Raw genomic sequence first — 16,525 nt, 5'->3', positions numbered from 1 at the left:
ATGTCATCACTAAGGTTTGCATTTGGCCTAAAACTAGGCTTGGATAACTTTAGAGAGAGGTAATGATTTTCTAAGAAGTTATGAGGACATATGTGAGTAAAAAGAGCTTTGGGAGGTGGGGGATAATGTTGGGTAAAGTTAGAAGTGCCACATGAGCTATGACAATTGTATGGTATCTTGGCTTTGCTCTCCAAACCCACAGCTACACATACATCCACTGAGTACCAAAAGAATCCCCTCACCTTCATGCCAAAAGTGAATACAGTGATGATAATTTTCAGTATGAGTGTCAAGGCCAGCTGCCACATGGCACTGTAGACGCCTACACCAGCCGGTCTGTCGGGCAGTTCACCCCCCTTGCTTGTGTTGAAACGGTTCTCATAATCACAGAGCTTGGAGGAGTCCAGAAGGCCACAATCATTAAACAGCTCAGAAATGAGTTCACTTGTGCTCATCCGGGTATATTCATTGGGGAAGGCCAGGATGGCAGTGATGGCTGTCACAACGAGTACCTCTATGACAGGGTACTTGCCCAACTGTGTGGTCTTGCGCTTCCAACACCAGGCAATGTTTGTGCGGATAAACAAAGCTCCCCACAGACCACCAAATATGCCCAGCAGAATGAATGGTACAAGCTCAAAGAGATGCCATGGGGTGTGAAACTCCACATAAAATAGAACCAGGCGACTATTCCCAAATGGATTGATAGAACGTAGAGTAAATGCTGCCACCAAGGCAGCAAAGAATGAACGCCACAATGTTTTGAGGGGAAAATAATAGCTGACCTGTAAGAGAGAAGGTGAGAAAGCAAACTCAGTCAATATGCTTAAACTGTTTGAGGTGAAGAACTGGTGCTGCAGGAATTAGAGCTGTGGACGTGAACTGTCCAGAGATGTCTGGTCACGTGATAAAGCACTGAGTTGGGCAGAGCACTTTGGGACTGCAGTGTACATAGATGATGGCTGGAATTCCTGACACTGAGTGCTCTCCAGACAATTAAAAGTAGTTACCTCTTCTAGGCTGAATAATACTCCGCCGATAGGTGCCCCAAAGGCTACAGATACACCAGCTGCCGCTGCAGCCGACAAGACCTGCAATCCAAACCTCAAAATTAGTGATAGGATAATGCCACTTTCCTCCCTTTAATCACATTTTTAAAAGGAATGTTAATGGTTATAAAACATTTTTAGAAAACCTTTATATGCTCCATATCCAGTTTATCAAAAATGAAGTTCAATTTATATTATTTTGAGAGCAAACACTGTATGCTGAATTTTGAACACATGGTTCACATGCATGAGCAGGTGGAGGGCCTTTCCTTTGTAATTAATCTAGGCACGTACTTTATTCTAAATTATGCCCCCTCATTCCCAATACTCCCAATTCGTAAGTGAATTTGAGTTTGCCGACCTATTTACCACCTAAATGGAGTACTTACAAGTGATGTACTAACACAGCACTTTCTTCATGAAGGAGTGACTTTTTAAATGAGCTTTTAAAAAGGCTCTAATGAGGAAAACTGAAGTAACAATTGACTCACAGTTATTCAGGAGCTGCAAATATTCATACAATAGGTATTTAGGGTTTCCTGTACCCGGTGCCCTACTTCATGCCTAGCGACCTGTGGAATAAGAATTAGGGAGGCAACTAGAAGTAAGGTCGGGGATAGGTTTTGAAGGGAAGAGAAGACCTAATAGATGTGGCAAGAGAAGGAGCTAGGAGGGAGAGGAAGAAGGAGAGAAGAAGCTGTCAGAGGAAATAGGAAGGGACAAGGGAGTAGAGAAAGAAAGCAAGTGATGTTTAGAGAGCAGCACTTTTGTATGGAGGCATATGCATAAAATGTGCCCATATAAAAATGTGCACGACATGCAAACCAGAATGAATAGAAGGATAAAGTCCTTCCATTGGATTCAGGTTGCTGTGGAGTGATACATGACTTCGGGTAGCAAGGAAATATTTTGAAAAGAAAGTTGAATACAATTAACAGTTTTTGAAGAATAAAATAGCTCTTGGCCAGATAAATAGGCAGGTTTCTCAAGAAGTGTAAGGTGGCCCATGAAAATGAAGGGGAAGAAAGAGTAAGCTCTCTGGTGCTAGTTGGGAAGAACTTTGAAGTTCATGACTATAAAGGCTTTAATCTGAAAAGAATTAGGACAGCCAACATGGACCTTGAGGAAAAGGATTTCAGTGACTGTTTAGGATGAATTATGAGGTAGAAGAAATAATCGAGGTGACAAGTTTGTTTTAATTTTATGTTGTAAAGTGGAGTCTGTCTATGCCCTTCCTCCTCAAATCACTATTTTACCCCCAACCATCTGCCCACTTTGCCAAGGCTCTGGGACACAAAAAAGGTGCTGCCAATGATGAGAACAATAGGAAAAAAACTGGAGAGTCTAAATAAGCAATAGGAGTAAACTAAAGTTTCAAAGAGTCATAGTCTAGTTAGAGAAATATATGACATCTGTACAAACAGCCAAATCAAACTCCTCTCTCACATAATAAGGACGTATTTGGACAAAACTGCCAATTTTATGGAATGAAAGTAACCAGCAATCTATACTTTCAGAGTCACCTCTACCCATGAGAAGCCAGCAACAATCAACATTTTATTCTTGACAGGTAAAATGTTTTTTTAATCTCTTTAACTTCTGTTGCACATTATTGCTGTCAAACATTCTCACCACTTTAATACTGCTGTTATGTCCCTCTACCATTTGACAGGTACCTAAACAATGTCCTCAGATTTCTCCCTCTCTCGCACCTTCTAGCCTTCCTCTCTGGCCAGGAACTTTCCCCCTTGAACTATCAAAATGTATTCCATATTTGAAACTTCGACTTTTTTAAGTTTCCTCCTGGGTCTTATGGTTAATTTTGTTTTATTTTGTTTTCAGAATAGATTGCTCAGTTCCAATTTTGTGAAAAGCCCTCTCCAATGAAATGACCTTCATCTTGACCCATTCCATATGTGATTTATTTATAATTCAAGGAAAATACAGCAAGAACCATTATTTTCTTAAATCCTTAATTATAGCTGTACAAAATTAACCAATGACTTGGACTATTTTCTAAAAACTGCTCTTCCTCCTCAAAAGCATGTACATTAACAAACTGCATAAACATGAGAACAACTACAGAGATGCTGTAGTGGGACTAATTTAGCAGGGTTGAGGTAAAAGGCAAGGAGAGAAAGCCAATACAGAGAAAAATGAATTCAGTGTGGTATTAGGTGGGAAATAAAAGATGAAAAAGCTGTATCTGAAAACACATGCTGAATTTATATTTTTTAACAGGACTAAACAATTCTTTAGAAAATCTATTATTTTGTAACTTATTTTTTAATAGAAACAGCACATACTTGTATAGAATTATATATAATAAAAAGTTAAACTCTTTACTTCTCTATCACTACCACCTCACTTTCTCACTCACCAGAGGTAGACATTTTTAACAGTTTGGGGGTAAAACCACTTTCGAGACATTTTCTTTCTAGGTGTGTGTGTATATATATATGTATGCTTTTGTGAAATATTAACTGAATTATACTATACACATTATTCCAAAATTGTCTTTTCAAAGTTAATGGTGTTTTATAGCCTCATTCTATGTCAGTATAATAGGGCTATCTCATTCTTTGTCATTTCTGCATAGTATGCCAGAGTACATACAGAATATTGTTTATTCAGTCTCCAGTTGATGGGCATTTTGATTGCTTCTGCTTTCCATGATGTTGACAAATGTTCTGCTGATTATGCCCTTACATCATCATGCACACACATACTAGGATGTCTGTGGTTAAACTCCTAGAGGTGGAACTGCTGGGTAAAAGGGTGCTTGAATTAACATTGGTAGAACCCCCACATTCTCATCCCTGAGACTGTATCATTTATGCTCTCACCAAATAAGAGACTATTAAGCCCATATGTTATTACCTCTCTGCGCTTGGCTTCATTCTTCCTGTATTTGTTGAAGCAGTGGCAAAGGATGTTCCCACAGCAGCAAGCCACATGCACTAGAGGGCCCTCTTTGCCCAGGCTCAAGCCAGATGACACTGCCAGCACCAATGTGATGGTTTTGATAATCAGGGTCCACTTACCCAAATAGCCCCTAATAATGAAACCACTCAAGATAGTTTTTATCTGCAGGTCAAATACAGAGAGATTGAATATAGACTAAGCAAATAAACAAGGCTAAGCAGCAATAATCTGGACCTCTTCTTAGAAATTGCACTTTTTGTAGAGGTGACATAGAAATGCCTGACCTACAGTGGTCCTAATTTGTGAGGGAGTTCAGGGGCCCAAAACAGCAAGAGCTGTTCTTTACACTTTCATGTTCTTTTTTTTTTCTCCCACATGATTGCTGGGCAAGGGAGTATCTTAAGTGTACGAGTGTGTTCATATGGAGAAGGGGAGGCAGAGAGGGAGGGTGTTTTCTTTACTTACATCCTTACAGGGTAGCATAGCCTTGATTCTCTGCCAAAGAAATTTATAACTATGACTTGACCAGGAAACAGAGAGGGGCAAGGTCATCCGGGTAACCTAAAATCTTTGTGGTTTCAGTCACTGTCAAGCAATCTAAATCAAAAGTAATTAGAAAGAGGGTTTTAATCACTGTTTTTCTAGCCCAAATCATATTGTAGGAAATGTAGCAAAATAGTTTTATTTTTTCTGTTCTAACAGAGTTGATAATACCACTACTTTTTCAGACCAGAATCTTGGGATCTACGCTGGGATTTTATTGAGTAGAGAGTAGGGGAGGTCTTCAGGGGCCTGGTTCACCACAGGAGGCAAGGAATAAACTCCCTTTAATGTCTAGGTGGCCCAGGTTGGAAGGACACTTGAGAGCCCTAGATAGACTCAGGATGTGATCCAATATCATATTCAAATTGTGGTATATGCTGGAATACATGTTAAAGAGTTTTTAACCAAAAAGGATTCATTATTGTTACCATTTATAAACCATTTTAGATACTCACCTCAGGAATTCCAGAGCCACAAGCATAAGGTGCAAACACTTTGACAAGTGATACAGCAAGGAAGGCAAACAGGAGAGACCAGAGGACGTACATGAAATAATTGACTATGTAGGCAAAGGCTCCCTGGAACAAGGAAAAAAGACAGAAGCTTGTTTTTGCCCAGACAGCCTCAATGAGGCATACAGCTCTTCTGAGTAATGGGTTTTCAGAAGAGGAGGTCAGAAGGAAAAAGAAGAATATTAAATCGCTCAAGATGTTCCTTCCCAGGTTGTCAGCAAAGCAACTACTCATATACTGCCAGCCCACTTGCTCCTGGAAATGAGAGGCTTTGCTACACCCAAAGGAACATGACAATAGCTTCTAAGAATGGACAAGAACAGAAGAGCTAAGAAAAACCCGAAGCAAATTCACTTTCTGTATGAGTACTGATAGGTTTTGTAGTCAAATATACACAATTCTATGTCAATTTTAGTAAGACTCTAAACACTTCTTCGATTCAAATAGCTGAAACTTGGCTAACACATTTGAAGTGCAGCCTGGCTGCCTACCTACCTTGTTTTCTAATTCTCACAGGAGGTTATAGCATGTAAAATTCCCAAATGTTTTTCTTAAAATATACAATTAAGCTCTGTAAAGAACCACCACATCTTTGACAGAATTTTGCTACCACAGACGCAGCATTAAGTATATGCAATAGAAAGTTTTGGGCTCTGACCATAAACCACCACCAGTGAGATGCCAGATAGCCCAAAGAAAAAAATGGCAATAGCCATTTTTAAAATGAGGAGAATATACTTTTGAGATGATCCCCCTATGATAATGAAATGCCAGAAAACAAACCTAATTTGACCACTAATAAGGATTCACCAACATTAAAAGGCTTGAAAACAGTTAATGCCTTGCAAACAGGCTACTTTGAACATCGGAAATATTATGCTTGCTGATAGAAATATTAGAAGTTGAAACCCACTCAAATTACATGAAACACAAAACTCAGTAACCTTTTGACTTTTTAAAACAGAAAACATTATTAAAATAATTCACTGACCTAGATAAGGAGAAACAAAATGCTCAGTTTTTTTTCAAGTTTTAATTTTGACCCAGGTTGTCCATTATCTTGGTCCCTCAAAGGAACACATAATTGCTCTTCCTTAGCCTTTCAAATGTAAAGGGAGGAAGGGAGGCTCCAGTGGTGGGAAACAAAGAAAGAAGAGAGTGAAAGGGGAAGTAGCTGAAACTGGCTAGAGGCAGAGGCCTGGAGGCCAAGTTCATGGCAGGAAAACACTTCCTAAAACCTAGAAGACTCTTTCCCCAGGCAAGGATGTCATTCATAAAAAGGAGAGCCAGGGAAATTCATCACTGGAGCAAATATCAAGATCCAGTTTGACAGTTAGGGTTGGAACACTTAAACACACTCACACAACCATAAAGGGTTAGCACAGGGCCTGTGGCAGGTGGAGCCTATGGTGATGGAAAATAGTTCTATATGTCTATTGTGGTGGTGGTTACACAAGTCTACATGTGACAGAACTCAAGAGAACTACGCACACACACGTGCACACACACATGCATGTAAAACTGGTGAAATAAGGTCTGTGGATTGTACCAATGTCAATTTCCTTGTTTTGCCACTGCACTATTTTTATATAAGCTATTACCATTGGTGAAGGCTGAGTGAAGGGTACATGGACCTCTCTACGTATTGTTTTGCAACTTCCTGCTTATCTATAATTACTTCAAAAATAAGAGTCAAAAAGTAGGCAATGACATACACACACACACACACACACACACACACACACACACACACACACACACACACACACACTCTCACCCTAAATTCCAGGGCTTCTCAAAATTTCTACCGAAGTACTCCTAATCTAGGAGACAGGGTAGTGGGTGGGATGCCTAGGTGCAGAGCTGAAATAGAGATTATGTTTTATCTTTACAAACATGGGAATTTTGCATTTTTAAATTAAATGTAATTTTTGAAAAAAAAACTTTCTTCCAAATATTGAGGAAAAACTGATATTCTGGGAAGGCATATAACATTTACACTGTGGTTTCATTTACCCTCTAGCAAGCTGACCTTACTCCACTGTGAGCATGGCCCTAAACACTTGCACAAAGATAGTATGTATATAAACCTTTTATTGAACTCTTCCCCCAAGCCAATATGTACAGTCATATACGTGTATAAACACTCTTATTTCTGACTTTACTGTTTCCCTATCCTTCTTTTTCCTTAACTGAGTCTGCGTGTGTGAGTGTGTCATTTCAAATTGTTTGTGGACCAAAGTAAATATAAAAATAAATTTTGAAGGCACAAATATATATCCTAGTCTTATTCCCCCTCCTTTCACCAGCAGAGTAGATGAGCAGTGAGCTGACACTGGTACCTGTTTTTAGTGGTAATTGGGAATTGAGAGTTATTTTACTTTGGGTTTTTTGTTTTTAGTAGGAGCGATCTAACATGCAAACCAAGTGGTACTCGAAAGGTAAGGAACTGAAAAATGAGTTTTTTATATCAAAAAATATATGCTAGAAGACAAGGGCAAATGAAAATATTGATGCAATCTCAAAATGGGACTATGGGCTATTTTATTCCTGGGTTTCTGTCACCTTGATATGGAACTAATGTTCTAATGCAATGCTCTGGGAAAAATAACTTCTAGAGTTTATACAATAAACTCATTTTTAACCCATTGCATCCTTTCTTAGAAATTATAGTCTACCTGTTGGCTGGCTTGACATTTCTACTGAAAGTATCAGAGAAAGATAGATTTGGTCACCCTGTGTACTAACAACTGAGAAAGAAGAAACAAGAGGCTTGTTTAAAACAAGCAAAAATTTTAAGTCACTGTGTAAGCATCAAACAACTTCACATGTTAGAAGAGATGGAAACAGGGCAGCATTTAAACCACAAAGGCCACTGACATAGGTTCCTCTTTTCATGAAAAGGAAAATAGGGGAAGATTCCATAATTGCCTTCAGTGCAGTATAAGAAATGAAGTAAATATAAGAACAGAAGTCAGTGGCTCAGAAACCTTCACTACATGGTACCTTATCCGTGCTGATGATAAGCTGGGACCAACTATTCCACTCTGGGCATTTGTCTCTGTCTTCAAAGGTGACATGCTTGGAGTTCCAGCAACAGTGTTCATGGTTAAACCAGAGTCCCCCTGTGCATATACCTTCTTTTAAGTCTGTCATCCAATGAGCAGAGATGTCTATCAAGCCAGCTAGGGAACCTGATTTGAGGGGAGGAAAGGAAAGATGAAAGTTGTCACAGAAAATGAGGGAAAAGGAATCAAAACAATGGACAATCATGTACCTTCCCATTCTACCTACAACCTCTTTCTGATTGTCTGCTTGATTTTTACCTATTATCTCTAATAGATTTCACCTATTATTAAATATCTGTTCAAGAGGGAAAAACAAGAGCAAAACATTGTCTGCATTACACATTGTGTCTGTAGAACTTATATATAGGAGAAATTTAGGGCAAAATGATTGGATGGGAACAAGGGGTGAGTGGATTTGACTTTTGGCTGATTTACATGGCCAAGACTCTGCTTTGACTTACAGTTGATGACTGCTGATCCATAAAGATAGTCAAGTTTATTAAAGATAATTTTATTCTCACTATATAATAAGATTGAGAAAATGTGAATTTCCCCACACTGAAGAATATTATATGACATTTATTTGAGCAGACTTAGGGAGGTGAGCTGATGAAAGTAAGGGAAGAAGAGCTCAGTGCTGATAGTGACTTTGCTCCATGGGCTAGACAGTCTGAACAATGGCAGAAGGGCATTCTAGGCTAAGGGAATGGATTTATAAAAGCACAAACTGTGATGTACAAGGAAGGACAGATGAAGCTGTTGACATGTTGAAGCATCCTGACCCTGGGACATAAACATTCTGACCCTCAGGCTATAGTTCGCCAACCTGTGGTCTAAGGTGTTAATGCTGTCCCTTCTGACCTTGAGCAACCATCTCAGGTGACTGTTAGGAACCAGATTTCAAGGGGAGGCACTCAGTGTAGAAGTTGTAGAGATATCTGGTGGCCATTGGAAGGAGAAAAGGGACAGAAGCTTGAAATTGCAACAAGGACAAGGGAAAAAATTTTATTCTTCAGGGTAGGGGAAACCTGGTAAAATTTGTCCAGGGAAGAAGAAGCTAGCTGGGAAAAGGAAAGTTTTCTTAGTGAGAAGGCACAAATAATATTACATACAGAACATTCATCAAAGAAAATTATGAGAAAATGAATAGTGAATGGGGATTTATGTGCTATAGTCAATAGACTGATAGGGTTAAGATAGCTACAGTACTTTCGATTCTGGCCTTCTTATCATTTCTGTCATCCACATAAAAAAACTCTGGCATAGAGAAATTAAATGGTCTAGCATAGTGCTTTAGGGAAAGACATAAAATTCACAGCCCCTGCATTCTCAGATTGTTTCTGCATTCAAACACACTGATTCTATTGTTGCTCTACAGTGCTTAAAAACAAAATACCCTGTGTGTATGAAGGAAAGAAAAATATTCACTGGCCACCTAGTGACAAGAAATATGTTTAAAAGTTGAATATATTACAGCTACATTCCAACAGGCTGGAGGCCATGTCATGTATATGTTTGGGTAGGTGCAGAAAGTGTTGACACAGCTTATTTACATACTAGAATAAGCCAGTCAGATGTAACACATTGTTTGATGCCTACTCTTGACCACTCCAGCCCCTGCCTTCTCTTCCTTCTAACTCTTACTGCACTTACTGCCTGGATTCAAAAAATTAATGTGAACATGCAGAGTTTGGCTTGTTCTCTGGTAGTGTCACGCGTGCACGTCTTACTCTACCTAACACTGGCACCCTCAATCCTATCTTCCCTTCTACTGTTCCTCCTCCTCTTCCCATCAACACCCTAGACCACAGGTTGGCAAACTATAGCCCGAGGGTCAAAGCTGCCTCTATGTTTGTAAATAAAGTTTTTCTTGATCACATCTCTGTTCATTTGTTTATCTGTTGTGTATGGGTGCTTTCCTGCTACAGAGAGCATCTGGCCTACAAATCCTAAAATATTTATTTTACAAAAAATGTTCATTGACCCTTGCCCTAGATAATTTTTGAAACCCAGCTATGGATGAACCATTGGTCATTTGCCGCAATCATCTCATGCTCCATGGTTCATGAATATCTTTAGGTAATATCAGTTGCATCCTTAACAACTGGGCATGAGTACGCTTAGTCCAAGACTTAGGGGAGGGGCACACCACAATTTTAGGAGATTTGTTTAGAAAACTAACATAGTTTACCATACCTGCAAAAAGCCCAATAAGTAGCATCAACAACCAGCCAGAAAAAGCATCACTCACACTGTGAATTAAGGCCCATGTTGACTCTTTGCTTTTATTGGTAATCTAGGGAGAAATGAGAAAACACTGGTATACTCAACATACACACTTGCTTTTTCACCTCAAAATGTGCAATAAAGAAAGGCAAAGACAAATCTGTTCATTGGGAACAGAGACCAATTTGAAGTTACTTCTCAAATAATATGAACCAACATCACCAAGAACTCTGACGTTTATTGAACTTTGTCTTACTGAACCCCACCTTGATCTACAGTATTGCAATGCCAGCAAGTACCTCATGCAAGGCTCCCCCATTCAGCTGCTAATTTCTTATACCATCTTATAGCATCAAGCCCCGTCCACAGATATTCTAAGGATGGTCTCTTGATGCACAGCAAATAGTTTGAAGGTTCTTCAAGGAAAAAACAAACATGGGCTTATTTGAGTGGTGAAAGTACAATTTGAGGTTTACTACCCTGCGCTGTGCCTCAGGGTCAGCCAAACACCAAGATTTGATCCCACAAACCCCAACTGTACCTTGACCATAGATAACAGGGATGTATCTCTTTGTTTTCAAAAACCTGTTGGGAATATCTGAGGCTATCAAGAGGTGGAGACAGTTTGACCTTTTAGGTCCTAGCCTTGTCAATTAAACCCTTTAGTGCCCACATCTCAAAACCAAGCATTCTGACAGCTTTGTCATTGGCACTTCCCCCTTCTCTGTACCTCTATTTCTTATCTTTGAAACTGTGACTTACCTACCTCATCCCCATCTATATTAACATCACAAATAATAGCAAAACATTATTATAAAAAATTTTGAGCGTTTAAAAATTCACTTTGACCTATGACTTTACGTTTCCATTTTCAGTTCTGAAAGTAGATAAAGTGACATCTTTCCCTGTGACAGTGTTTCCACTCAGATCATGAACAGTTAATGCTAAAAAAAAGTCCCCTTTGAACATCTGATAAACACATTTGAATTGATTTCAAATTATTATTAATTGGCATAATTTGTCTCAGATGTAAGCATTTTAACATAATGGGAAATACGTCCTCATCATATCACAGCTGACTTTCACAACGTGCATAACATGTTCAATAAGCAACTCATGACAAACTGAACTCTGAATTAATTACAAATAGCAGAAATTCTAGAGCCATACAGTTCTAAATTTTAAAGCCTACCTGAATCGATATGATAGAAAGAAAATGTGTGTGCTCCCACATAGCAGAAACCTTATGAAAAACACAGAATGTTCTACAGAGAGCATCGTTTTTAGTTAGGATAAGAAAACTGAGTGGGATTATCACAAATCCATGGATTACAAAGGAATTTCTCAAAACCTGTACCTGGGACAACCTGACCCCTGGTTTCAGGTGGTCATGAGAAAACCAGAGGAGCTGGAAAAAGCTTGAATGAAAAGCGATCTCAACCTAACTGCTCAGGCAATTGACTTGGCTCAGAGAGGAGGATCATGAACTCAGGAGAGAATGGGGCCCACTTAATCAAATTTTAAATCTGGAGTCAAAGCAGAAATAGTAAGAAAGAAAAAAACAATAATACCTACTGTTGGCTGGAAAGGTCTCACCAGAGGATCACCTACTGCATCAGGATCACTGGGTCCCTACCTTTTCCATCCATTACCTAATTCAATGAATGTCCTTCATTTGAACTTGGTTGGTATTGTGCTCTTGTATGAGTTGAATGCATAAATTTGCTTTGGTTTTATGGTTGTATAAGATCTATCATCACAGGGAGTTTATCTTGTATGCTTCAGTAAACACTACGGCTCTGATATTTTTTTTAACTTCTATTCCTTTAAAAGGAGCCCATTTACTTTTCAGTTCTAAAATTCCTGCTTCAAGGGAAAACCATAAAAGGAAGATGGGATGGGGATAAAAGATCTTTGAAATTTATTTTGGTTTCCCCCCACCACCACCAGCTTTGTTTTCACCTCCCTGCAAAGGCATTTATACTTATACTCACTTCAGGTCTACAAGGATCCTTTTAACAGATGAAGATAAATCATCATTAAATATAAATCATTTTAAAAATCATATAAAATATATCTCGAAAATAAAAATAAGTTTAAAACTAAAACCCCACTTTGCCAGTAGAAACCCGATTCAGCCGTATCCAGAGCTGAAGGAATGCATACATACAAAGAATACATATCTTTGACTTCTTCCCTGGTGCTTCCTGACACTTACTCATGTACCATCTTTTGTCTTACCTCTCGGTGCCTATCCCGGTCTCGAGACTTCTCTCTCACCCAATCAATTGTATTGAAATCATCATAGGTCCCCACACCGGGGATTGGCTCCTCCAAGAAGTCCATCATCCTATTTGAAGAACCTATTCCTCCACCATTGTATGATTTGTCCTCTGAATAGGAAACAAACATTAATACTTCAGATATTCTAGACATGTTTAAGACCTCCTTTCTGAGCATCAAAAGGTGAGCCCTTAAACCATCAGAGGACTACAGTTAGGGTGTGCTGAGAAAGCAGCATAATCATCTGGTGGGAAAATCCATCACATTCAGACGTTTCTGTGGTCTAGGCACAATATGATAAGTGTCTTTAAGGCAGTGCAAATGGAAAGGGATGGATGAGAGTGACAATACAAAAGGAAAATTGACAGGAGCAGAAGTGCAGAGAGAAGGACTTTTTGAAACAAAAGACAGGAGCTTGGGGCAGCTTGGATATTTCAGTTTCTGTTACAAAAAGGAGAGAGTCAAAGTTTTTCATAGATGTATCACATCAGAAACCATTTTACATTTATAAGGCAGTGATTCAACCCTGAGAGGTGGCTTTTGCCTGAGAAGGGACTGCAAAGAAAGTATGTCAGCCTCTTCAAGAGTTAAGCTGGCTGGAACGTACATATTTCCCTTCAATAGTTTTAAGACTTTGATCTCTTATGTAACAGGCTTGTAGAAACTTTTACCAAGTAGAGATTCAAGTCCCTCCCTGATCCCTCAACTGGAAGAAACACATCCATTTCCCTGACCATCACAGTCTTTTATCTGCTCCAATTTTAGCACTTCTATTACAGTTACTTATGCAAATGCTTCATCTTCCTTTCCAGACTAGAAGCTCTTTGAGGGCAGCCCTATATCTGATTCATCACTACCTTCTCCAGTGCCTATCACATATCCAAGATTCAGTAAATATCAGCTGAACCAAAGTTTGACGAATAGTGGGAATGGGGGAGAAGTATTCAAACTCAGAAGTCGTACTCAACTAAGGTTACTTAGTATTGCTTCAAAATTGTCTAAAATACTCCCACAATCCTCTGGTGGAACAATATTTCATTATTAAACACAAAATGTAAAACAATATTCAGGAACTTATGCAAATGCACACTGAGGAAAAATGCAGAGTAATGGCATCATTGACACAATCAGCCAAAGCTCACATTTGCAGCATCAACCTTGGCAGGGACAAAGCTTTACACAGACTGGTGATGAACACCTCTGCAGAGCAGTCCAAAGAGGACCTGAACTGAACCCCCTCCCCACATCTGTATTCCCATTTTCACTCTAAACTCCTAACAGACAACGTCAACACTCTGGTGGGGTAAATCTGAATTAACACCCAAACTGAACCTGGTTTACAAATTAAGACTTTCACATACCTAATTCAGCATACGTTTCACAACCAACACACACATTTGAAAGGAAAAGCTTTGCAGAATCCAAATCATATTGAGGGTGGGGGTGGGGGTGGGGTGGGGCTGGAGTAGAGGAGGTGAACAAGTTAATCTTAAAACCCCTAACCAAAGTCCTTTCCGTATCTTCTAGCATACCTGGCTGTAAAATGGTTGGCTGCTGAATCACCAGCCCAGCATTTCCTATCATGTCAGTGCCATACTGATAAAGATTTGTGCTGGTGTGTTGTTTGAGAGCTTGGAGAGAAACAGCCAGCTAGAAAATGAGGGCAGAAAGAAAATAAGTACGTGAGGAGTGAAAAACAACCAAGCTGTTTCAATTCTCAAAACAAATGCTGCCATGAACACAGGACACCAAACAACCATAAATTTACTTTTTAAAGCAGGTTAATGCTTCAACAGAATGTGCTCTGGTTTAAGAGAGCTCCTTTCAGGAGAAATTTAAACAGGATTTTGTGAAACTGATTTTTAAAGCATCCAACAGCTGTCTAACATTATAGCAAATGAGGCTCCCAGCTCTAAGACTATTAAGACAAAATGAAGATCCACAACAGAGACGAAAAAGGAAATAAAGAATCCTATTACATCACTAGGTAACCTGAGCACTGCATCATCCCTCTTTGTAGACAGTCTCCTGTTAGAAAAGCAAATTGTCAGGCAGCTCGAAAAGAGCAGGCAGTGATTAGGATCCGACAAGAGACTGCTTGTGATTCTACAGATCCCCTGCTCCCTGGGGTCATGCTCCTGTCCTTGGCCGGGCTCAAGTCTGCTTACCTTCAATCACAGCTTTCTTTTTTTCTGCCTCAAGGAAGAAAAAACCTTGGCAGCCCGCATATGGTTATTTAGGCTGAGGAGCTTTCACAGAAGGAGCCCTGGGAGGAACTGCTTTAGAAGGGCACTTGCTGTGTTCTCTCCCTTTCGCAGGAACAAACGCCACCTTAAAGAACCACCAGTGTTCCCCAGCGGTCAGAGTGTGATGTCACTGTTGGAATCACGTGACCAGACCCTTGGACCAGCCTTGGAGAAAGGAAGATTTTTAACGGAGCACAGAGGCCTTAAAGATGTAGTCTCATCTAAACAACATGCCATCAAACTGGGGGCAGTGGAGTAAGTTTAGAAAACTGAGTTCCAGACAAGTTTTACTCTTCAGACCTCATTTAGCAGAAAATCCAAGGAGGCAAAGTAGAAATATCCAAAAGTATTTAGAGCTACTATCCAAAAGTATTAGACCTAAGCAAAAATGGGAGACGGGCAAATACAGAAAAGTCTTTTAAGAAGTGTACTGCATAGCAAAAACACGGATAAAATCTCACAAACTTAACGCTGAGTGAAAGATGCCAGATACGATAGAGCACATAATGATTCTATTCATGCAAGTTCAAAACCAGTCAAACCTAAATTATAACATTTTAGGATACAACTGTAAGCAACTACAATACAAAGAGAAGCAAGAAAATGACAAAAGTAGACAGTAGCTATCCAGAAGGGAGAAGAGGTCAACCATCAGGATAGAGCATGTGGGGAGGGTGGGGCTTCTGGAATGCTGGTAATTTTTCTTGATCTGAGCAGTGGTTACCTGAGTGTTCACATTATAATTATTCTTTAAACTATACACATATGTTTTATGTCTTTCTATGTACATATCATGATTAGAGAAAATTATAAAAAACTGAACTGCATATGAACTTACAAGGTCAGTTCTTTAATAATACCTAGAAACTTTGAAAACCCAGAAAACAGTCAAATGAGTTATTTCAATTATACAATTACACTTTTGAAAATCATGTGTATCTTACATAGAGAGGATGATAAGCTCAACCTCATAAGCTTCCTTCAAAATCGTTCTTTATTAAATAGGATTTCACATGTAGTATCTGAAGACAACTACATAATTCACTTACATTATTTAATGAGACTCACATTATCTTAATAGATTAATTTACAGTTCAAGATAGTATCTTTTTGGTACTTAAAGAAATGTATCATTCTTCAATGTGCAGTGACTGATTGCATAACTAGTACCATGTAAGCAACTTTTGATTAAAATTTATGTGTTTTTCAAAATACTACACCTGTGTGTCTAAGGAAGAGACTTTTGAAACATAGAGGGTGGTAGCTATGATGCAGACCTCATACTAAAATGAGGTTCAGTTACAATTCAGATTAAGAAATGACACACTGGAGGAGCCAAGATGGCGGTGTGAGTAGGGCAGCAGCTATCTCCTCCCAAAACCACATATATTTTTGAAAACACAACAAATACAACTGCTCAGAAAAGAGGACCAGAGGATACAGTACAACAGTAAGGCTACATCTACATCTGCGGGAACTCAGCACCTCATGAAGGGGCTAAGAGACAAGCCGCGACCTGGTGGGACACGAGTGCTCCCCCCACCCCAACTCGCCGGTGGGAAGAAAGGAGTTGGAGAGGGAAGGGAGTGGAAGCCCAGGACTGCTAAATAACTAGCCATAGTAATCTGCACGGGGAGTGCAGACACACATTGAATGCTGTGCTGGATATTAGG

At 39.4% G+C, this 16,525-nt stretch overlaps 1 protein-coding gene across 6 annotated transcripts in view; it reads right to left on the bottom strand.

Annotated features, from left to right (window-relative positions):
- The window catches only part of CLCN5 (chloride voltage-gated channel 5), a 172,784-nt gene that overhangs the window by 11,414 nt on the left and 144,845 nt on the right, over positions 1-16,525 (bottom strand). For 4 of the 6 annotated variants that reach the window (XM_036917109.2, XM_036917111.2, XM_036917108.2 and 1 more), the window contains 7 exons: positions 12,565-12,716; positions 10,294-10,393; positions 8,036-8,223; positions 4,973-5,095; positions 3,930-4,136; positions 1,011-1,091; positions 243-785 (listed from right to left, as the gene is read on the bottom strand). In XM_036917109.2, the coding sequence (XP_036773004.2) occupies positions 243-785; positions 1,011-1,091; positions 3,930-4,136; positions 4,973-5,095; positions 8,036-8,223; positions 10,294-10,393; positions 12,565-12,716 (1,394 nt within the window). Of the gene's footprint in view, positions 1-242; positions 786-1,010; positions 1,092-3,929; positions 4,137-4,972; positions 5,096-8,035; positions 8,224-10,293; positions 10,394-12,564; positions 12,717-14,138; positions 14,257-14,774; positions 15,711-16,525 lie in introns of those variants that run through there. The other 2 variants (XM_036917112.2, XM_036917113.2) reach the window with 2 other exon arrangements.

Source organism: Manis pentadactyla, chromosome X, assembly GCF_030020395.1.
Source record: "Manis pentadactyla isolate mManPen7 chromosome X, mManPen7.hap1, whole genome shotgun sequence".
Taxonomy (NCBI): Eukaryota; Metazoa; Chordata; class Mammalia; order Pholidota; family Manidae; genus Manis; species Manis pentadactyla.
The sequence above is the reverse complement of the archived record's forward strand: the minus strand, read 5'-3'. Positions and strand labels throughout refer to the sequence as shown.